The sequence below is a fragment of the Blennius ocellaris genome (genome assembly GCF_963422515.1).
Source record: "Blennius ocellaris genome assembly, chromosome: 13".
Taxonomy (NCBI): Eukaryota; Metazoa; Chordata; class Actinopteri; order Blenniiformes; family Blenniidae; genus Blennius; species Blennius ocellaris.
The window spans coordinates 15,772,783-15,787,808 of record NC_137662.1 but is presented as its reverse complement, the minus strand read 5'-3'; the positions used below and the strand labels follow the sequence as shown (position 1 = coordinate 15,787,808).

The following is a 15,026-nucleotide window of genomic DNA, read 5'->3' as shown; positions in this document are numbered from 1 at the left end:
ATCATTTAGGAATGCTTCTTTTGTCCTGATCTGGTTTTAAGATGGGCTGTAACAAGCAACATGTACGCAACCGTGGTGTAGTACAGGAGTAAAACTGAGATGCTTGTAAGGTTAAAGGGGCATTGCGTTACTCTCTTACCTTTGAAAGAATCGCTTGTATCAACAGTGTAAAAGAAAGTGACCGATTTCATGATGAAATTAATTTGATGCAAGTTTTCTAAATTTATGCTATAGAACTATAACTACAATAAGGGAAATGTTGTTATTTTTCCATGTTGAAAGTACTGTCTGTTCCTTCTAAATCCCTCTAACTGGTGTTTAGTTTTGCACCTTTCCACACTGATAAACAGTTTTTAGGTTTGGTCCTAAAAGCCTGGTCTTGATTGTAATCTGCCTCTAAACATACTCAAACTCTCCAACCTAAAAGTCTTGTATCTATCCCTAATGGAATCAATGCAAACATGCAGGCATAAACACAAAGACACAATGGAGACAGGATCGTTGCTGCTGCTTTAAAAATAACTCTTTCCTCTGAATGTCCTGGATGGGCTCATTTCTCGAACCTTTCTAATCCTTCCTGTGACCCCTGCTCCCTCTGTTAAAAACACAGTGGAGGGTTCACTGTATTTCTTAACCTGCCACAGGCTTCGTAGCAACTCCAACTTCAAAATCACTCAATTAATTCATTTGTCAACAGACATTTGAAATATTTTTGCCATTATATATTTAAAAAAATTACAATGAAATTTGTTTGGCAGCGTCTCTCTTAGCAACATCGCAGTCACACTTAACAAGTTAAAAAGGTGAAAAGGTTACATGAATAATACATAAAGGCCAGACGGCAAAGGTTAAAAGGTCAAAATATTGCATAAATAATGAAGTGCAGTCACACTGAGTGATGATTCCTGGTTATGTCGCATCGGTTCCAATTGCACAGAAAAGTGTGATGTCTAAATCCTTTTGAACGCCGGGATCCTTGTGAGAGCTGATATGGTTACCGTGTGACGGATCCGTCTTCCTCCGAGAGAGTAGATGTCTTTCTTGCTTTACTGTAAATGTTTACATTCCGACATGCTCTGATACTATCTGCTAATAGGAGCCCTCCGGGTGGGATTATGTGCAGTGTGTGTGTGTGTGTGTGTGTGTGTGTGTGTGTGTGTGTGTGTGTGTGTGTGTGTGTGTGTGTGTGTGTGTGTGTGTGTGTGTGTGTGTGTGTGTGTGTGTGAGACAGAGAGAGAGAGAGAGAGAGAGAGAGAGAGAGAGAGAGAGCGAGAGAGAGACAGACAGAGATCAGGTCAAAGGGGAGCAGATCTGTCTTTAAACAAAGGTATTAACCATGACCCCTCTCTTTCCTGTGTCTTACCCTGAGTCTGCTGAAGGCCAACACATTAACAGCAGCAAAACACACAAACACACACATAGACACAGGCCCATAGTAGAATAGCGGCCTCTCCCAGTTTTTACGAGATCCAGTTCACTCCCAGCAGTCAGTGAAGATGTTTTATGAATGAGGGAGGTCCCTGAGAAACATTTTACTCCGGAAATGAGCATGTAATTGCTGATTGTGAGAGGCCTTGGTGAGCGTGGATTAAGGTGAGGACTGTCTCTCACTACAGAAGCAACCCCACCTTCAAGGCAGTCATCCAAGTATAAAAGACAGCAGGAAATTACGATCTTCATCTGGAGTTATTAAGTGTTATCGAAAAGAACCTTTGAATGTGTTGTTAAGCTGACTGCCCATTGTTCCAAGAAGCAGACAAACGTGTTCTTCTGCACTGCCGTCTGGCTCTTTTCCTTCTCTCCGCTTTATGATTCTATTCATGGCGAGACATAAAAACAAAGCACAAGTCGGAGTGTTTACATACTTGAGTATTACAACATTTATACATGGAGGAGCTCGACACTTCAGCGGACTGCTGGCTGGAGCACATTCCCCCGGACAGAGAGGCAGCGAGAGGAGTGACACGTCTGCGACCTGAACATGATTTACAGTGGTGATAACTGAGCAATGGACAGTTTCATGTTTTGGCCAGCGACACGTCTGAGTAGCTGAGCGCGCTGTCTTATCAACAGACTGTCTGAAGGTAATGGAGCGAGGCGACTGACCCACTTCTTCAGTGTTTGACTAGAAAGTGAGAGACTCAGGCTGAAGCTGAGTCGCAGCAATATTAAATTGGTTTGCAAAAATGTTTAAAAGGAACCAATGATTTACTAAAGACAAGCTGATTAATCAACCTTTAATAAATGACACGATACCACTCATAGGGCAATGTGGAGCATATTGATCCAGGTTTGTTGAATTGATCAATTATATTTTAATGTGGGTTTTTGTCATTACACTGTTCTTTCATTCAAAAGAAATTCAATAACTTTGCAATGGCCTTCAATTAGTCATCAATGTTAAATGTCAGGCTCCAACCTACTGACATCAAATGTATTTAAGTTTGTTTTTATACTCAGCTGCAGATGTGTGTGTAAAAAGTTTTTGGAATGATGTTTTACATTTACCGTCCACATTCAAGCACAAATGGTTGATCTTTACTTTCTGCTCCTGGTCTGTTGCTTCTTCTACCTTCCATGAATGAAGGTTCAGAGTGACAATGAAAGGATAAACACACATGACAGTCACAGCTGCAGACTGACAAAATTTGAGAGCGATCAATTTACATTCAGTCTGTTTGAATAGCAAGTCTTCATCATCCGGTTACTGAAGTAAAATTTTGATTAGAATTTATGATGTTGTATGTACATGTTCTGACTCAAGCACACATACTGTACGAGTTGAATTTCAATCCTTGGCTTCATCGATGTCATGATTACATTTTGATACAATCAGGAATTGTGGCTATGCAAACTTTTGCTGCTGTGATAACACAGTTACCATGTCGTCTGCTTTTCCAACTATTTTACCTTGATTTGAAAAAGCAAACAAACACAAAGGACAGAGAGTCACCACACAAAGGGTTTTCTTCCATATAGAATTCCGGATGTTTTCTCCAGTAGTTTTTTTTTTTTTTTTTTTTTTTTATTTAATGTATTTAATAACACATGCAACTTTATTCCTCTGAGGTATGACAAAACTCCAAGAACAAGCAGGAAAAGGTCCAAATAAAATAAGTGCAAGAAGAACCAAAGCAACACTGACATAGCATAAAGTTAAACAGTTCCACAGTGTTTGAATGCTAAAGCATGTGTGGATAAGCACAGTAAAACTGACAAATCTTCCTGGCACTCAACCTTTCACTGTCATTCTTTGTTGTCTGTGGGAATTTACATCAACATGACAACACATGCTTGCGTGTTGGGGAAAGCGTCTTATCTAGTCACGGTAGGCGGCGATGACTGCGCCAACTATTCAGAGGCACAATGTGAATAATCAGAGCTCATACAAATGAGACATACCTCGTAGCCACGATGCAGCACTGTGACCTTTCCTACAGGAAATGTCTTCAAACGCAAATGATAATAATTGTACTTAATCATGTCCCGATTACTTGCAGTTAAACTGTGAAAAGAAGTTAATCCCTCCACCATGAGCACTGCTATCCACAATGCCAACTACTTAGGGTGGCTTTAAGTGGTGTTTTGATATAAGAGATAAATGAGGTTTGGGCTGGTGCCAGTGTACGGCACAAGGTGATTGTCTCTGCCAAAGCAGGCTGGACTGGAAGAGCAGAAACTGAAGCACCGGCATTAGATTTCTCGGAGGGCACGATGGGCTTTTTAGTTGATTTTGATCACATTTTTTTGAGACCTATGAAGAGAGGAGACAACATTGCTTTAAACTTGCAAACCTGTTTATACACCTACTGATCTGAACCTATTGTGCAACAGTAGGTGATTCCCATGTATATCTTCTCAGTAAACACATTTTTCTAGTACATCTATCTGTAATGTATGTTCCACAATAGGAGGTCAGATATGAGGCCAATATCAACACACAATAGCTGACAGGTGATAAACCCTGGACAGTTTGCCAGAGAGGTAGGCCACTACACACTTTCTCATTCACTCCAATGGTAAACTCAGACACGAACTCACCATATACACATATATCTTCTGACTGTGAGAGAGAACCAGAGCTAAAACATGCAGCCAAGTTCACGTGAAATAGACACGCTGTGAGACAAGAGCGCTAACCACTAAAATACCATGCATCCCCAGTCAACATCACCTGGCTCCCTGATATCCTCAGTTGAAACGTCAAAGCCTTGTTCCACCTTATTGAAGGGTTGTGTTTTTATTTCTCTGTCAAGTGTGGTAATACCAGATGAGGGTGCAGTCTTCTTGGCGATGCATGATTACTGTGCTGCAGCCAGGCTGGATGGCGCAACGTCTCCACAGTCTGTTGACCATCACTGACTCATCCAGCAGACAGTAGAACGTTGTCCCAGGCAGGACTTTATACAGAAGTTGAAATTAAACTATTAAATACAATTTAATTAAATGAGCAAGTTCAAAAATAAGTAGCCATGAAAAAGATGTTCCCTGTCCCTTACAGTGTGATATTATAGAGGTATCCAGTACATCAGACAATCTGACAGCTTCTTAATCTCTTGTAAAAGAAGACTGCATTCTTACAGGTGCTATGTTGACTTTCATGATCAATAAAGGTGTCCTATAAATAAAATGAATGTCCACTAAAAATGTCAGAGTCTTAGTTAAGCTTCTAACAGAACAAGATCAGCTACTTTCTCTTGCTGGGTTTGTATAAAAGTCACATTCCTGTCTGGTCTGTGTATTGGCTTACAGGAGACAGTTTCTGGCAGTTATTATGGAGGGATAATGGTTCATCCTGTGTCAGGAGGTGTTGCTGTGAATTCAAAACTGACTTTATAAGTACATCAGGTTATCACTGAGATGGCCCCATTAAACATAACAGTCAAACCTGCTCCACTCTGCTCAATGTTGTGCTTATGTTATTTGCAATATTAACCTCCGGAGACATCAAATGACCTTGAAAATATAACCCTATCTTGTAACTGTCTCCACTATTACACTTAAAAAAAGACTATAGAAGTAAACAACACAAGTGGATTTTGATGGTTTATATCTAAATTATTTCAGTAAAATGTGCAAAACACCCGATTGACGCATTGGTAGCAAACACATTTGTCATGGTGCAAAGGAAGGTCAAAGATGAATCAGAAAACATTCACTATTGCAAACAAACTGAGCAAAACCGACCTCTGTCAGCACGCTTTTGTTTTTGACTTTATATTGAAGGGTACTGTGTAGTTTTGAGTGTATTGGCTCTGGTGGGTGTCAGACATCCTGATGTCCACAGGATAAACAAAACAATCCACTGTTCTCCTTGTAAGACCCTGAAGCAAAATAAAATCCTTGAAATCAAAAAATTATTATCCAACCTACAGTATCAATTCAGGTTTTTAAAATATAATTGTTTATGTCAATAAATCAGTTTGAAAATAGCAATATCAGCAAATGATGTTCAAAATACTCTTTACTTCTTTCCTTGGAGAGTTTGAATTTTAGATGTAGGATATTAGAAAATAATTCCCACAGAAAAGTCTTCATTATTTATATCCATAGAAGCTTTGCGATTCCATCTTTACATCAAGATTGTCATCTTAAGAAGTTAAAAATGTTGTTATGCTAACAATTCAAATAATCTGAAAATTGTTTGGGTTTTTTTTGCAGTTGAATTGTAATATATTTGACCAAAATAGAAAAAAAACACAAAAAAAAGCTAAATGTTTGGGGATGCAGATTGATAATATGGACATAAAGTTTGTGGAGCCTTATAGAATCACTTCTTCAGTTGTCCTCTGGTGTGCAGAATCCAATAAGAGAATAAAAACCAGTCTCTCTTCAGATCATCCCTCCACACTGCATGCGGTACATGTTCCAGGGGTGGCCGTAGTAGTGGAGGTAGGGGTAACTCTGGTAGCCCTGATACAGTGGCACAGTCATGGGGAGGCGCACTGGTCCACCGCCGTGATGCTTTTCATCGTCTCTCACCAGCACTCTCACCGCCACCTTCTTCGGTGAGCTGTACGCGGTCAGCTCCGCCGCCATCTGCCGTCTTTTTGTTTTATATCTCCGGTTCTGGAACCAGATCTTCACCTGGGTCTCTGTGAGTTTGAGGGCTCCGGCCAGATCGGCCCGCTCGGGTCCGGAGAGGTACCGCTGCGTGCTGAAGCGCCGCTCCAGCTCCAGGACCTGCGCGTGAGAGAAGGCCGCCCTGGAGCGCTTCTTCAGCCCGATCCCACACGGCCTCTCGCCGGGGGAGCAGCTGACTGTTCCCCTGCTGGGGTGATGTCCCTCCTCCGCTGGATCCACCTGCTGCTGCTCCTGCAGCTTGTCCGGAGGCTGCTGCTGCTGCTCTGCACACACTGGAAGACATCATGCAACATTTGCTTCAGTTGTTGTCTGTTTTTGTCAGTCCTGCTCATATATCACACTAAAAAGCCCAATCAACAAAAATCACGCTTAATATTTTGTGAACTAATCTCCCCCTGATGGCACATGGAAAACAGTGTTGAGTGTGGGGCTCAGGGTTCGAATCCAAGTAGATTACCCAGAGTCTAGAGTACACCATACAAGTTACACTGACTTATATTGGCAACTCCAGAAGGAGCCAATCAGAACTATGTGTCCGTTCATCTAATTTGACGAATTCGCATTTGTTTCCTCAACATGCAATTTGGAATTGTAATCCAAACAGCAATTACAGCTCATTCATCCATCCCTATTCTTTTGCTCACCCTCTTCAGTCCAACCAGCATGGTGATCGATTCCATGGTGATTTAGGCCATGACGCCTAAACCGTAGCTTGTTTCTTGTCCCAACGCTGGATCGGTTTAAAAGACGACTGAACACGTGTACAGAGACCTGTATCCATGGCATCCCGTTTTTCTTTTTCATATCATTATTGTGCAGTCAAACTGTACATGAGATCTTTTTCATTTTCGAGTTGTTCTTAAATGAGCACTTTTTGAGTCGTGTGTGATGATATTTTTTTTAATTTAAATATTATTTCTTCTTTTCATTGTACGTGGCGTGATGGACAGACCTTCAACCTTTTCACAAGCAAAAGTGTTTGTTTGTTTTTTTTCTCAAATACGTTGTCATTATTTAGTCATCTAATTTTGGATAACACTGCCCCACCTTCTCGGTTCTCAGTCTCCTCTTCTGTGGCATCCTCCCTGCAGGTATCAGAGCTGAAGTTTTCCACACTCAGCTCCAGAGAAACCACGTCCGGGCGGATGCGGTTCTCCTCCGCGTCCAGTACCGTGGTCGTCCTGCAGCAGCCGTTGCGCTCCGGTGCGCGGTGATCGTCGGCACAGGACCGAACGCGCTCCCCTCGGGCGTCAAGTCCGCTCAGGATGTCTTTGATGGAAAAGGACGAAAAGCGAAAAGTCATGATTCAGACAGGAGAACAGATATCTGCTCACTCTTCTGCGCTGGATATTTGGAGGCATCAAGAGACGCGGGAGCTGGTTGAATCTTTCTTCCCGGGTTCGTTTTACTGCTCTAATTCGAGTCCTTTCGCTCTGGTTTGGTCATGAGCAGCCTGAATGAGCAGCTGTCACGACTATTACAGTATTATCGCCAGCGGTTAAACTTTGATAGGCCGTTTACCTCCGGCTGGTCCCTCCTTCGCACCGCCCAGTTTCACACTGCTCTCGTGCTCAACAACTAATTAACCCTCGTGCTGTCTTTAAATGCCAACCACAAAACTTTTGTTTTCTTTCATGCGTTAGCTTCTGAATTACATTATACTTTATATGAGCTTTGTGGATGTGAGTATTGACAGCCATAGATGTTTAATTTCAGTAGTTTTCTGATATAGTACAGTCTATGGTGTTACAATCCAATAAATTGCAATTCAATTTTTTTCCCTCTCTATTTTTAAAAGTATAATTCTCGCCCAATAAGCACTATGAAGAGGAGAAAAAGTAAATGTTGGAAATAGTTTCTTTGAGATAACGTGCAGCAAAACACACGTGTTAGTTGTTTTTTTTATGTCGTGTTTTAAAAAGCAGTGACAAATAAAATGTGTGGCCTACGCGAGGATTAATTATCAGAAAGCCAACATTTTTGGCGCGGTACATTTTTCACCCTTGTTTTTACGAACCTTTGGAACACATATTTTATGAGAGCATATGCTATAACAACTTCATTAGACACATGTGCGCATGTTCAAATATTACTGCGAATCAATTAATCAATTTTATGGGTGTTTTTGCAAGCTTGTGTTTATCAAAAGACAGGAACCAGCAAAATTGTCTCCTTGTTCTCCTAGTTTTCCGTTCGGGGTTGTCTGTGCCGAACTTCCTCTGTCCCCCACGCACTCATGAGTCTTCACTATCATTTGTTGGAAGATGCAATCGAATTAAACATTCAGTCGATGCGTAAATGCGCAGCTGACGAGTGGTTTCCAGTCGTGAGAATTCATTTAAAAAGTATTTAAGATTTTGATCATTTTCACTTATCATATTTAACTGAATCTGCTCCGCAATCTTAAATGTTTTCACTGGACTTTTCCTCATCAAATCCCCTAATTTGCCCGCACTATCTGATTATGGAAGCTTTTAACTGGCAAAGAAAAGCGTATGGGCAAAACAGTGGATACGTTTACAACTGTGTGATTTGACAAATTGTACCTAATTGAACAATTAACGACGACAAACGACAGAAGTGTATTTTATTCAGAAGTGAAAACTGTTCATCTCAAACAGGTGTGTAGCGCCGCCACGTGGACGGGATTTGTGCTCCACCAAATTGCGCGTGCGTTGAAAATGGTGAAGCAGCCTGGTAGGCTCACGCCTCCACACACACACACACACACACACACACACACACACACACACACACACACACACACACACACACACACACACACACACACACACACACACACACACACACCACCAGACCTGCCTTTCAACTGAGGAGACGTGATGACAGATTGTGTAATCTGCCTCCTCCTCACCGCTGTTTTCTTCTTGTGACTAAACAAATACATCTCTCTCTTTTTGCTATAATTTCAGAATCTGCCCTAGAATGCCAAAACATGTCCAGGAGGGAAATGAAAATGTCAGACTAATAAGTGTTTTCAAAACCACGTGGTTTTGTCATGTCAGGTTTTATTTTTTTAATTATGATCGAACTGGTTCCCCTTTCACTTTACCTCGATGGTTCAGTTTAAAATGCACATGATCGCGCATCCAAAATGTATCTGGAAGTTAGATAGAATACAATTGATTTTAAACTTCGTTTGAAACTCATTGTTAAGCAAAAACATTTAGCTAATTGTACTATCTGAGATGAAGCGAGCTCCATTTTAGAAGAATGAATTTTCTTTCTCGATTTTTACCAGAGGTTTTAAAGGCTTCAAATTGCAACTTGTTTGGCTATTGTCATTAAGTCGAATATTAAAATTGGCGAATCTGTCTACAGTCGCGAAAACTCTTCCTAATCCGTCCGACGCCAAATGCGCATAAAGACGACGCGTAAACAACGCGAGGGAAAGACTCCACTCCATCTTCTCCACGCACTTTTTCTTCTCTATATTTGGGCCGTGGTTCTTGGGTGAGCTCCTTGAGCGGTTGCTATTGGAGACTTTGTTTTGGGGAAACTCCACGCCTGGCGCAGCGATGGATGAGCGGCGCGGCTATCTTTGGAAGCGCATAAGATAGCGATCGCGGCGAGTGTCAGAGCAGCCGTGGTCAGTGCGCGTCCTCGGGCGTCGCCGTCCTGTCGCCAACTCTATTTACACTAGTGACTCTGCAGCACTTAAGAGCTGACACCAGGTATGTCCCACCGGCAGTGCGGTAGCTGGGGGAAGTGGCCAGTGGGGCTATCAGAGGAGACAAACAGAGTGTTTACTTTGCCATTAATCTCCATTAATAGTGTCTGAGTCTAGAATGCCCAGTGGGCGAAGGCGTTTCAGCCCATCTCCTAGCAACATGAACAAATCACTGTGTGGGATAACTCAGTCAAATGTGGCTATTATTATTATTATTATTATTATTATTATTATTATTATTATTATTATTATTATTATTATTATTATTATTATTATTATTATTATTATTATTATGCTGATCAGATATATTACTTAATTAAAAAAATATTCAGATAGCATTCATCTTGTTGCTGTGCTATGTACGCTGCGTGGGTCCCAAAGATCCATGGTCGTCTGGTTAATGTCCATCTCTGAATCCTGACCGGACATTAGTTTGCCTTTAAATTCTCCCTGTTTCTGGTTCTTGTCTTAAGACCAAAGTGGAGACGAAGCGAGCTTTCTCACAGACGAAAAATGCTTGCTTAAGCTTGGGAAACGATTTGAAACGATAATAAAATGTTTGGAATATATCCCACATTTCTGTCTCTCTTTTGTTTGTAAACTGATGTTAAAAGCCAGCATTGGATTAACAATACAAATATAAACACATTATTGCACATAACACATTACAAGCACCATCATCATCCTTGATTTCACATTTAATTTCATTATCAGGGATATTTTCAAACATATTTTTCCATTTAAACGTTAAACAATCTGGTTAAGTTTAAAGCACCCGTAAAATTCAGGTTGTCCATTTTTATTGTTTCCCACATGGTTTAGAGTAAAAATACAAAACAGCACAAGTCACACTGTTAAAAAAGGAAAACATAAAAAACATTGGCAATATAATATTTTTAAAGATTGCTTTGTTTTTATCAAATTAACCACTTTATGCTAATTGTTAATTAATTAACAAGCTTTATCTTTCATATTGAAATACCAAAACGCAGAGGTTTGACTCACCGCAGAATTCACTCCAGCAGTCATCAACAATGCCCTTTTTTTTATAAACAGTGTGGCTTTGAAATAATGCGTATACTTTAAGGTTTGAGTCTGTGCTAGATTAACATTTCTTCATATGCATGTCTTTAAATACAATCAATTCACCTGTAATTTATGTAATGACTTTCGGATTTTGTGCTTAAACCTAGTTGGGTTTACTGGGTTTAAAGGCTTGAGTTCATCCAGCCTTATGAGACAGCCTCTCCCAGTAATTGTGCATAAGTTGTATACTACCATGCCCGGATGCCCTGCAAAGTCCCCTGGCAGGGCGGCACCACCGGGCCTTGGGGCGCCTGATGGCTTTGCGTCTGAGCACCCAGATTCCCCAGATTCATGTTCGCAAAAGCATTGGCGGTGGAGTTACTCGGCGGCAGAGCAGGTAAAGTACAGGAGTACGTGTTGGTGTATACAGAGTTGTTGTAGCTGTAGGCTGGGTATCCGTTGTAGCTGTAAGGGTTTGGCGCTCCGACTGTGTACGGAGTGTTGTAGTTCTGGGGACCCGCCAGACAAGGCCTCCCGTCCCGGACCAGAACCGGCACGGCCACCCTCCTCGGCGGCGGTGGCGGCTGGTGTTGGTGGTGGTGGTGGTGGTGATGCCCTGCGATCTCCAGAGTCTTGTCCTGACGCTGCCTCTTGCACTTGTACCTCCTGTTCTGGAACCAGATCTTGACCTGCGTGGAGGTGAGTTTGAGGGAGCTGGCGAGGTGCTCCCTCTCCGGGGCCGACAGGTACCGCTGCTGCTTGAAGCGCCGCTCCAGCTCGAACACCTGAGCCTGGGAGAAGAGCACCCGGGGTTTCCTGCGCGTCCTCTGCTGCTTGGATGCTGGTTTCTCCGGGTCTGTGTCGTCGCAGTCGCCCAGCAGCGCAGCGCAGCTCTCTGCGTAAAGGAGACACGTTTAAATTATCAACACAAAAAACGATATTTTGAAACATTAACACAACAGACCACATGTTCATAGTCAAACATACTAATTTTAATAAAAAAAAAATAAAGCAAGAAATGACATGACCAGCATTTGAAATATTGGTTATTTAACATGTTTTAAAATGCGTAAAATGACAATATACTGACATGGAAGCTGGTTATTTTAATGGAATAAAAACATTTCTAAGACACTATAAAGAAAGATTAATTTAAACTTTTGCGTTAGTCATATTTCTTTATATTACTTTTTAAGATAGAAAGCAATGCACGGTGATGTTTTATAAAAGATTCTCGATTTTTTTTTTTGCAATCACAACTATTCATTATATTTAGTAAAGCATTTGTGATGAAATACAGTTTGTAAAATAAAATAACATCTTCTCATCCAGTAATGTGGTAAAAGCATGGTACACGTGTAAATAACACTGAACGGCTCCCGGTGTCATACACGTGATATGAATCGTTGCAAAACTGATAGTTAGATACCTTTGATTTAATCCAACAAGAGTAAAACTATGAACATAGGCCTTATTATTGTATTTGGTTGAGTAATATGAACAAAATTCTCTTCAAATCAGATCACATATTCCAGCTGTGTGCGTCCAGTAATGTTTGTCATTAATTTCTTCTCGAATCATCGAGACGATCGATAATATTTGATCGTCTAACAGTACTTTTAAAAAACAACAACAACAACAAAACAACAACTCTATAAATACGTTATATGTATATATAAATATAAAGTATAAATATTAATTTTCAAAAGATACATTTGGAAAGACCTGTAGTCATTTATGGCACCAAAATCCTATTTGCTATTTTATTCTTCTGATATGTCTATACATGCTCTTTCTTTTAATACATATTCCTAATGAAGCTACTCACTGCTGTCGGGTTCCTCCTGCTCGTTCTCCAGTCGGACCTCTGCTGTGTGATTCAATGCCTGATTCCCGAAAACCTCCACAGACAGCACGGACTCCGCCAGCCGGTCCTGCGCGCTCAGCGTGTTGAGGTAAGACATCCTCTCTTCGCTCTCCGACAGACAGGAGCTGATCGGACTTGGGCTGTCCCTGCCTGCCATCATGCAGGAGGGTGGCGAATGAGAGCGAAATGGTTTGTTTGGGAATGCTCCAGGCTGAGGCAGCGCACCGGAGAGGCCGAGACAAGAGATAAACTGGAGCTGCTGCTGCTGAGATTGCTGCTGCAACTCTAACTTCAGAATGTCCTTCACAGAAAAAGGCGTGGTGGAAGAAGTCGTGACTGGACTGGGAATCATTTTTGTTTTTGTTTTAAACCACCAGTGACAGATAACAAATAGTGAACAGGCAGAAATCTGCACCAATTTATCTCCGGACTGCGCGTAAAACAAGTAATTACCGCCGTGCGTAAAGCTGAAGAATGGTTTCGTTCTGCTTGTTTTTCATGTAGACCGTGGAAGACTGTCCTCGCTGTGACATCCCTTTTTCTTCACCGACGGCTCTGCGTCTGTGGCTGTCGGGCTGCGAGAGAGGTCGATCCTGTTTGGTTGGCTGAATTCGGTAGAGAAGGAGCCGGCTCCGTCAACATGCTGTCTTCTCCCTTTCAAAGACGATATGAGGGAGGCGCAGTGGGGGAATATTGACGATCTCACACTCTCTCTCTCTCTCTCTCTCTCTCTCTCTCTCTCTCTCTCTCTCTCTCTCTCTCTCTCTCTCTCTCTCTCTCTCTCTCTCTCTCTAACTCCCTCCCTCTCTCTGCAGCATGTGTCAGCACGATATTTCGAATTTAACTCAGTTATGTTTATGTTGAAAGTCAGCACGTTTAGTGACATTTTGATTGTCATCTGAACAGGTGTGGTACGAAGTCAAAGTAAGTAAGGATCAATTATTATTGACAAATGACAATATGTGTTTTTTTCCACGGTGGATACATTTAAAACTCTTTGGCATTTAATTTGATTCTTCATGGAGAAAAGGAGTTTGTGATCGCATTGTCGGAGTTAATCTCACAACATCACAGGTCTTCACGTCATCACATGCGGCGGTATAAAGATTAGGCGTATCTGCGTTTCCTGTCCAGGCATTTCATGGATAAGATAATACACTACGTCCCTGGGAAATACGATAAAATTGGCAACCGAAGGAGGCAAGATAGAGAATATATTTAGTATTCTGTTTAGCTATTTCTGTCGATTTAATTTGAGAAAGGAGGATTATTTTCCATTAAAATTTGGCCATGATATGCTTTCCCTTGACACTGGGTCAGCCATTTATCTTATATTATCAGCCTCTTCAGATGGAAATAATTGAAAGTCGTTGCAAAAGCGTCAATAATAATAATAATAATAATAATAATAATAATAATAATAATAATAATAATAATAATAATAATAATAATAATAATAATAATAATATGTCTTACAGGGCAATAAAAGTGAAGTTGTACAAAGTGCAGGCGCCAGGGTTTGAGGGCCTATTGCGCCAAAACCGAGAGGAAAGAATAGGAGTTCTTGTGGACATAAACTCATCCGCTCACCATAAATGCTTCTCAAACAAGAAAGTGCGATCTGTAAAATGTATTTACATAAATAATGACTTTCACGAGATATTTACTATAATACCCTACTATAACCCCCCTCATAAAAACTAACAAAAACAATAAAAAAAACAAAAAAAACAACAACCTTATTGAAGAGGATAACCTCATTAATAGAGAAATCACGGGATTTGATCTGCTTCTTCATGAATATGTGTTACATTGTGTGTTATATGATCTGTTACACAAGATAACCTTAAACCCGAATCTGTTTTAAAACTCACTGGTCATAAAGAGAAGTTACCAAGGGTGCAATGAGCTTTCCGTCCTCAAGACGCACAGACGCGAAGCGTCCGGAGTCCGACTGACCATCTTCGCGTGCCACTGACCGGCAGTCAAAAAGTGGGCGAGCAGAGACGCGTGTTTACGGAGCGGAAGGGTCTGTTTCCTGCCTGTAACAAAACCCAGACTCACAGAGAGTGTCAAGGAGCTGCTCGGTGCTGAATGCGTTCCTCTAATACATCATCTTCATCTCAGAATCACCCTGATAAGTTAGGTAAGGTCAGACTCGTAGAGCGAATGCAGACTGCAGCACAAACTTTCAATTTTTTTTTTTTTTTTTACATTCCTAATAAGAGACACATAAGCAATTATATTTCCAAATGATTCCCTCCCAAACGTCAAGTTCCTATGAGATGCTAAAAGTTTTAGGCCAGTTCTAGGCCAGTGCATGTCTCTTCTTGATTCCCTCCTTGTCCAAATCTGACA

At 41.2% G+C, this 15,026-nt stretch overlaps 1 protein-coding gene across 1 annotated transcript; it reads right to left on the bottom strand.

The window, feature by feature from the left end:
- Positions 1-11,049: 11,049 nt before the first annotated feature.
- On the bottom strand, positions 11,050-13,020 carry nkx2.3 (NK2 homeobox 3; the record flags this gene model as incomplete). The annotated part of the gene is made up of 2 exons (XM_080507121.1): positions 11,050-11,696; positions 12,630-13,020. 2 exons carry the CDS (start codon positions 13,018-13,020, stop codon positions 11,050-11,052), a joined length of 1,038 nt encoding a protein of 345 aa, XP_080363247.1.
- Between the last annotated feature and the right edge of the window lie 2,006 nt (positions 13,021-15,026).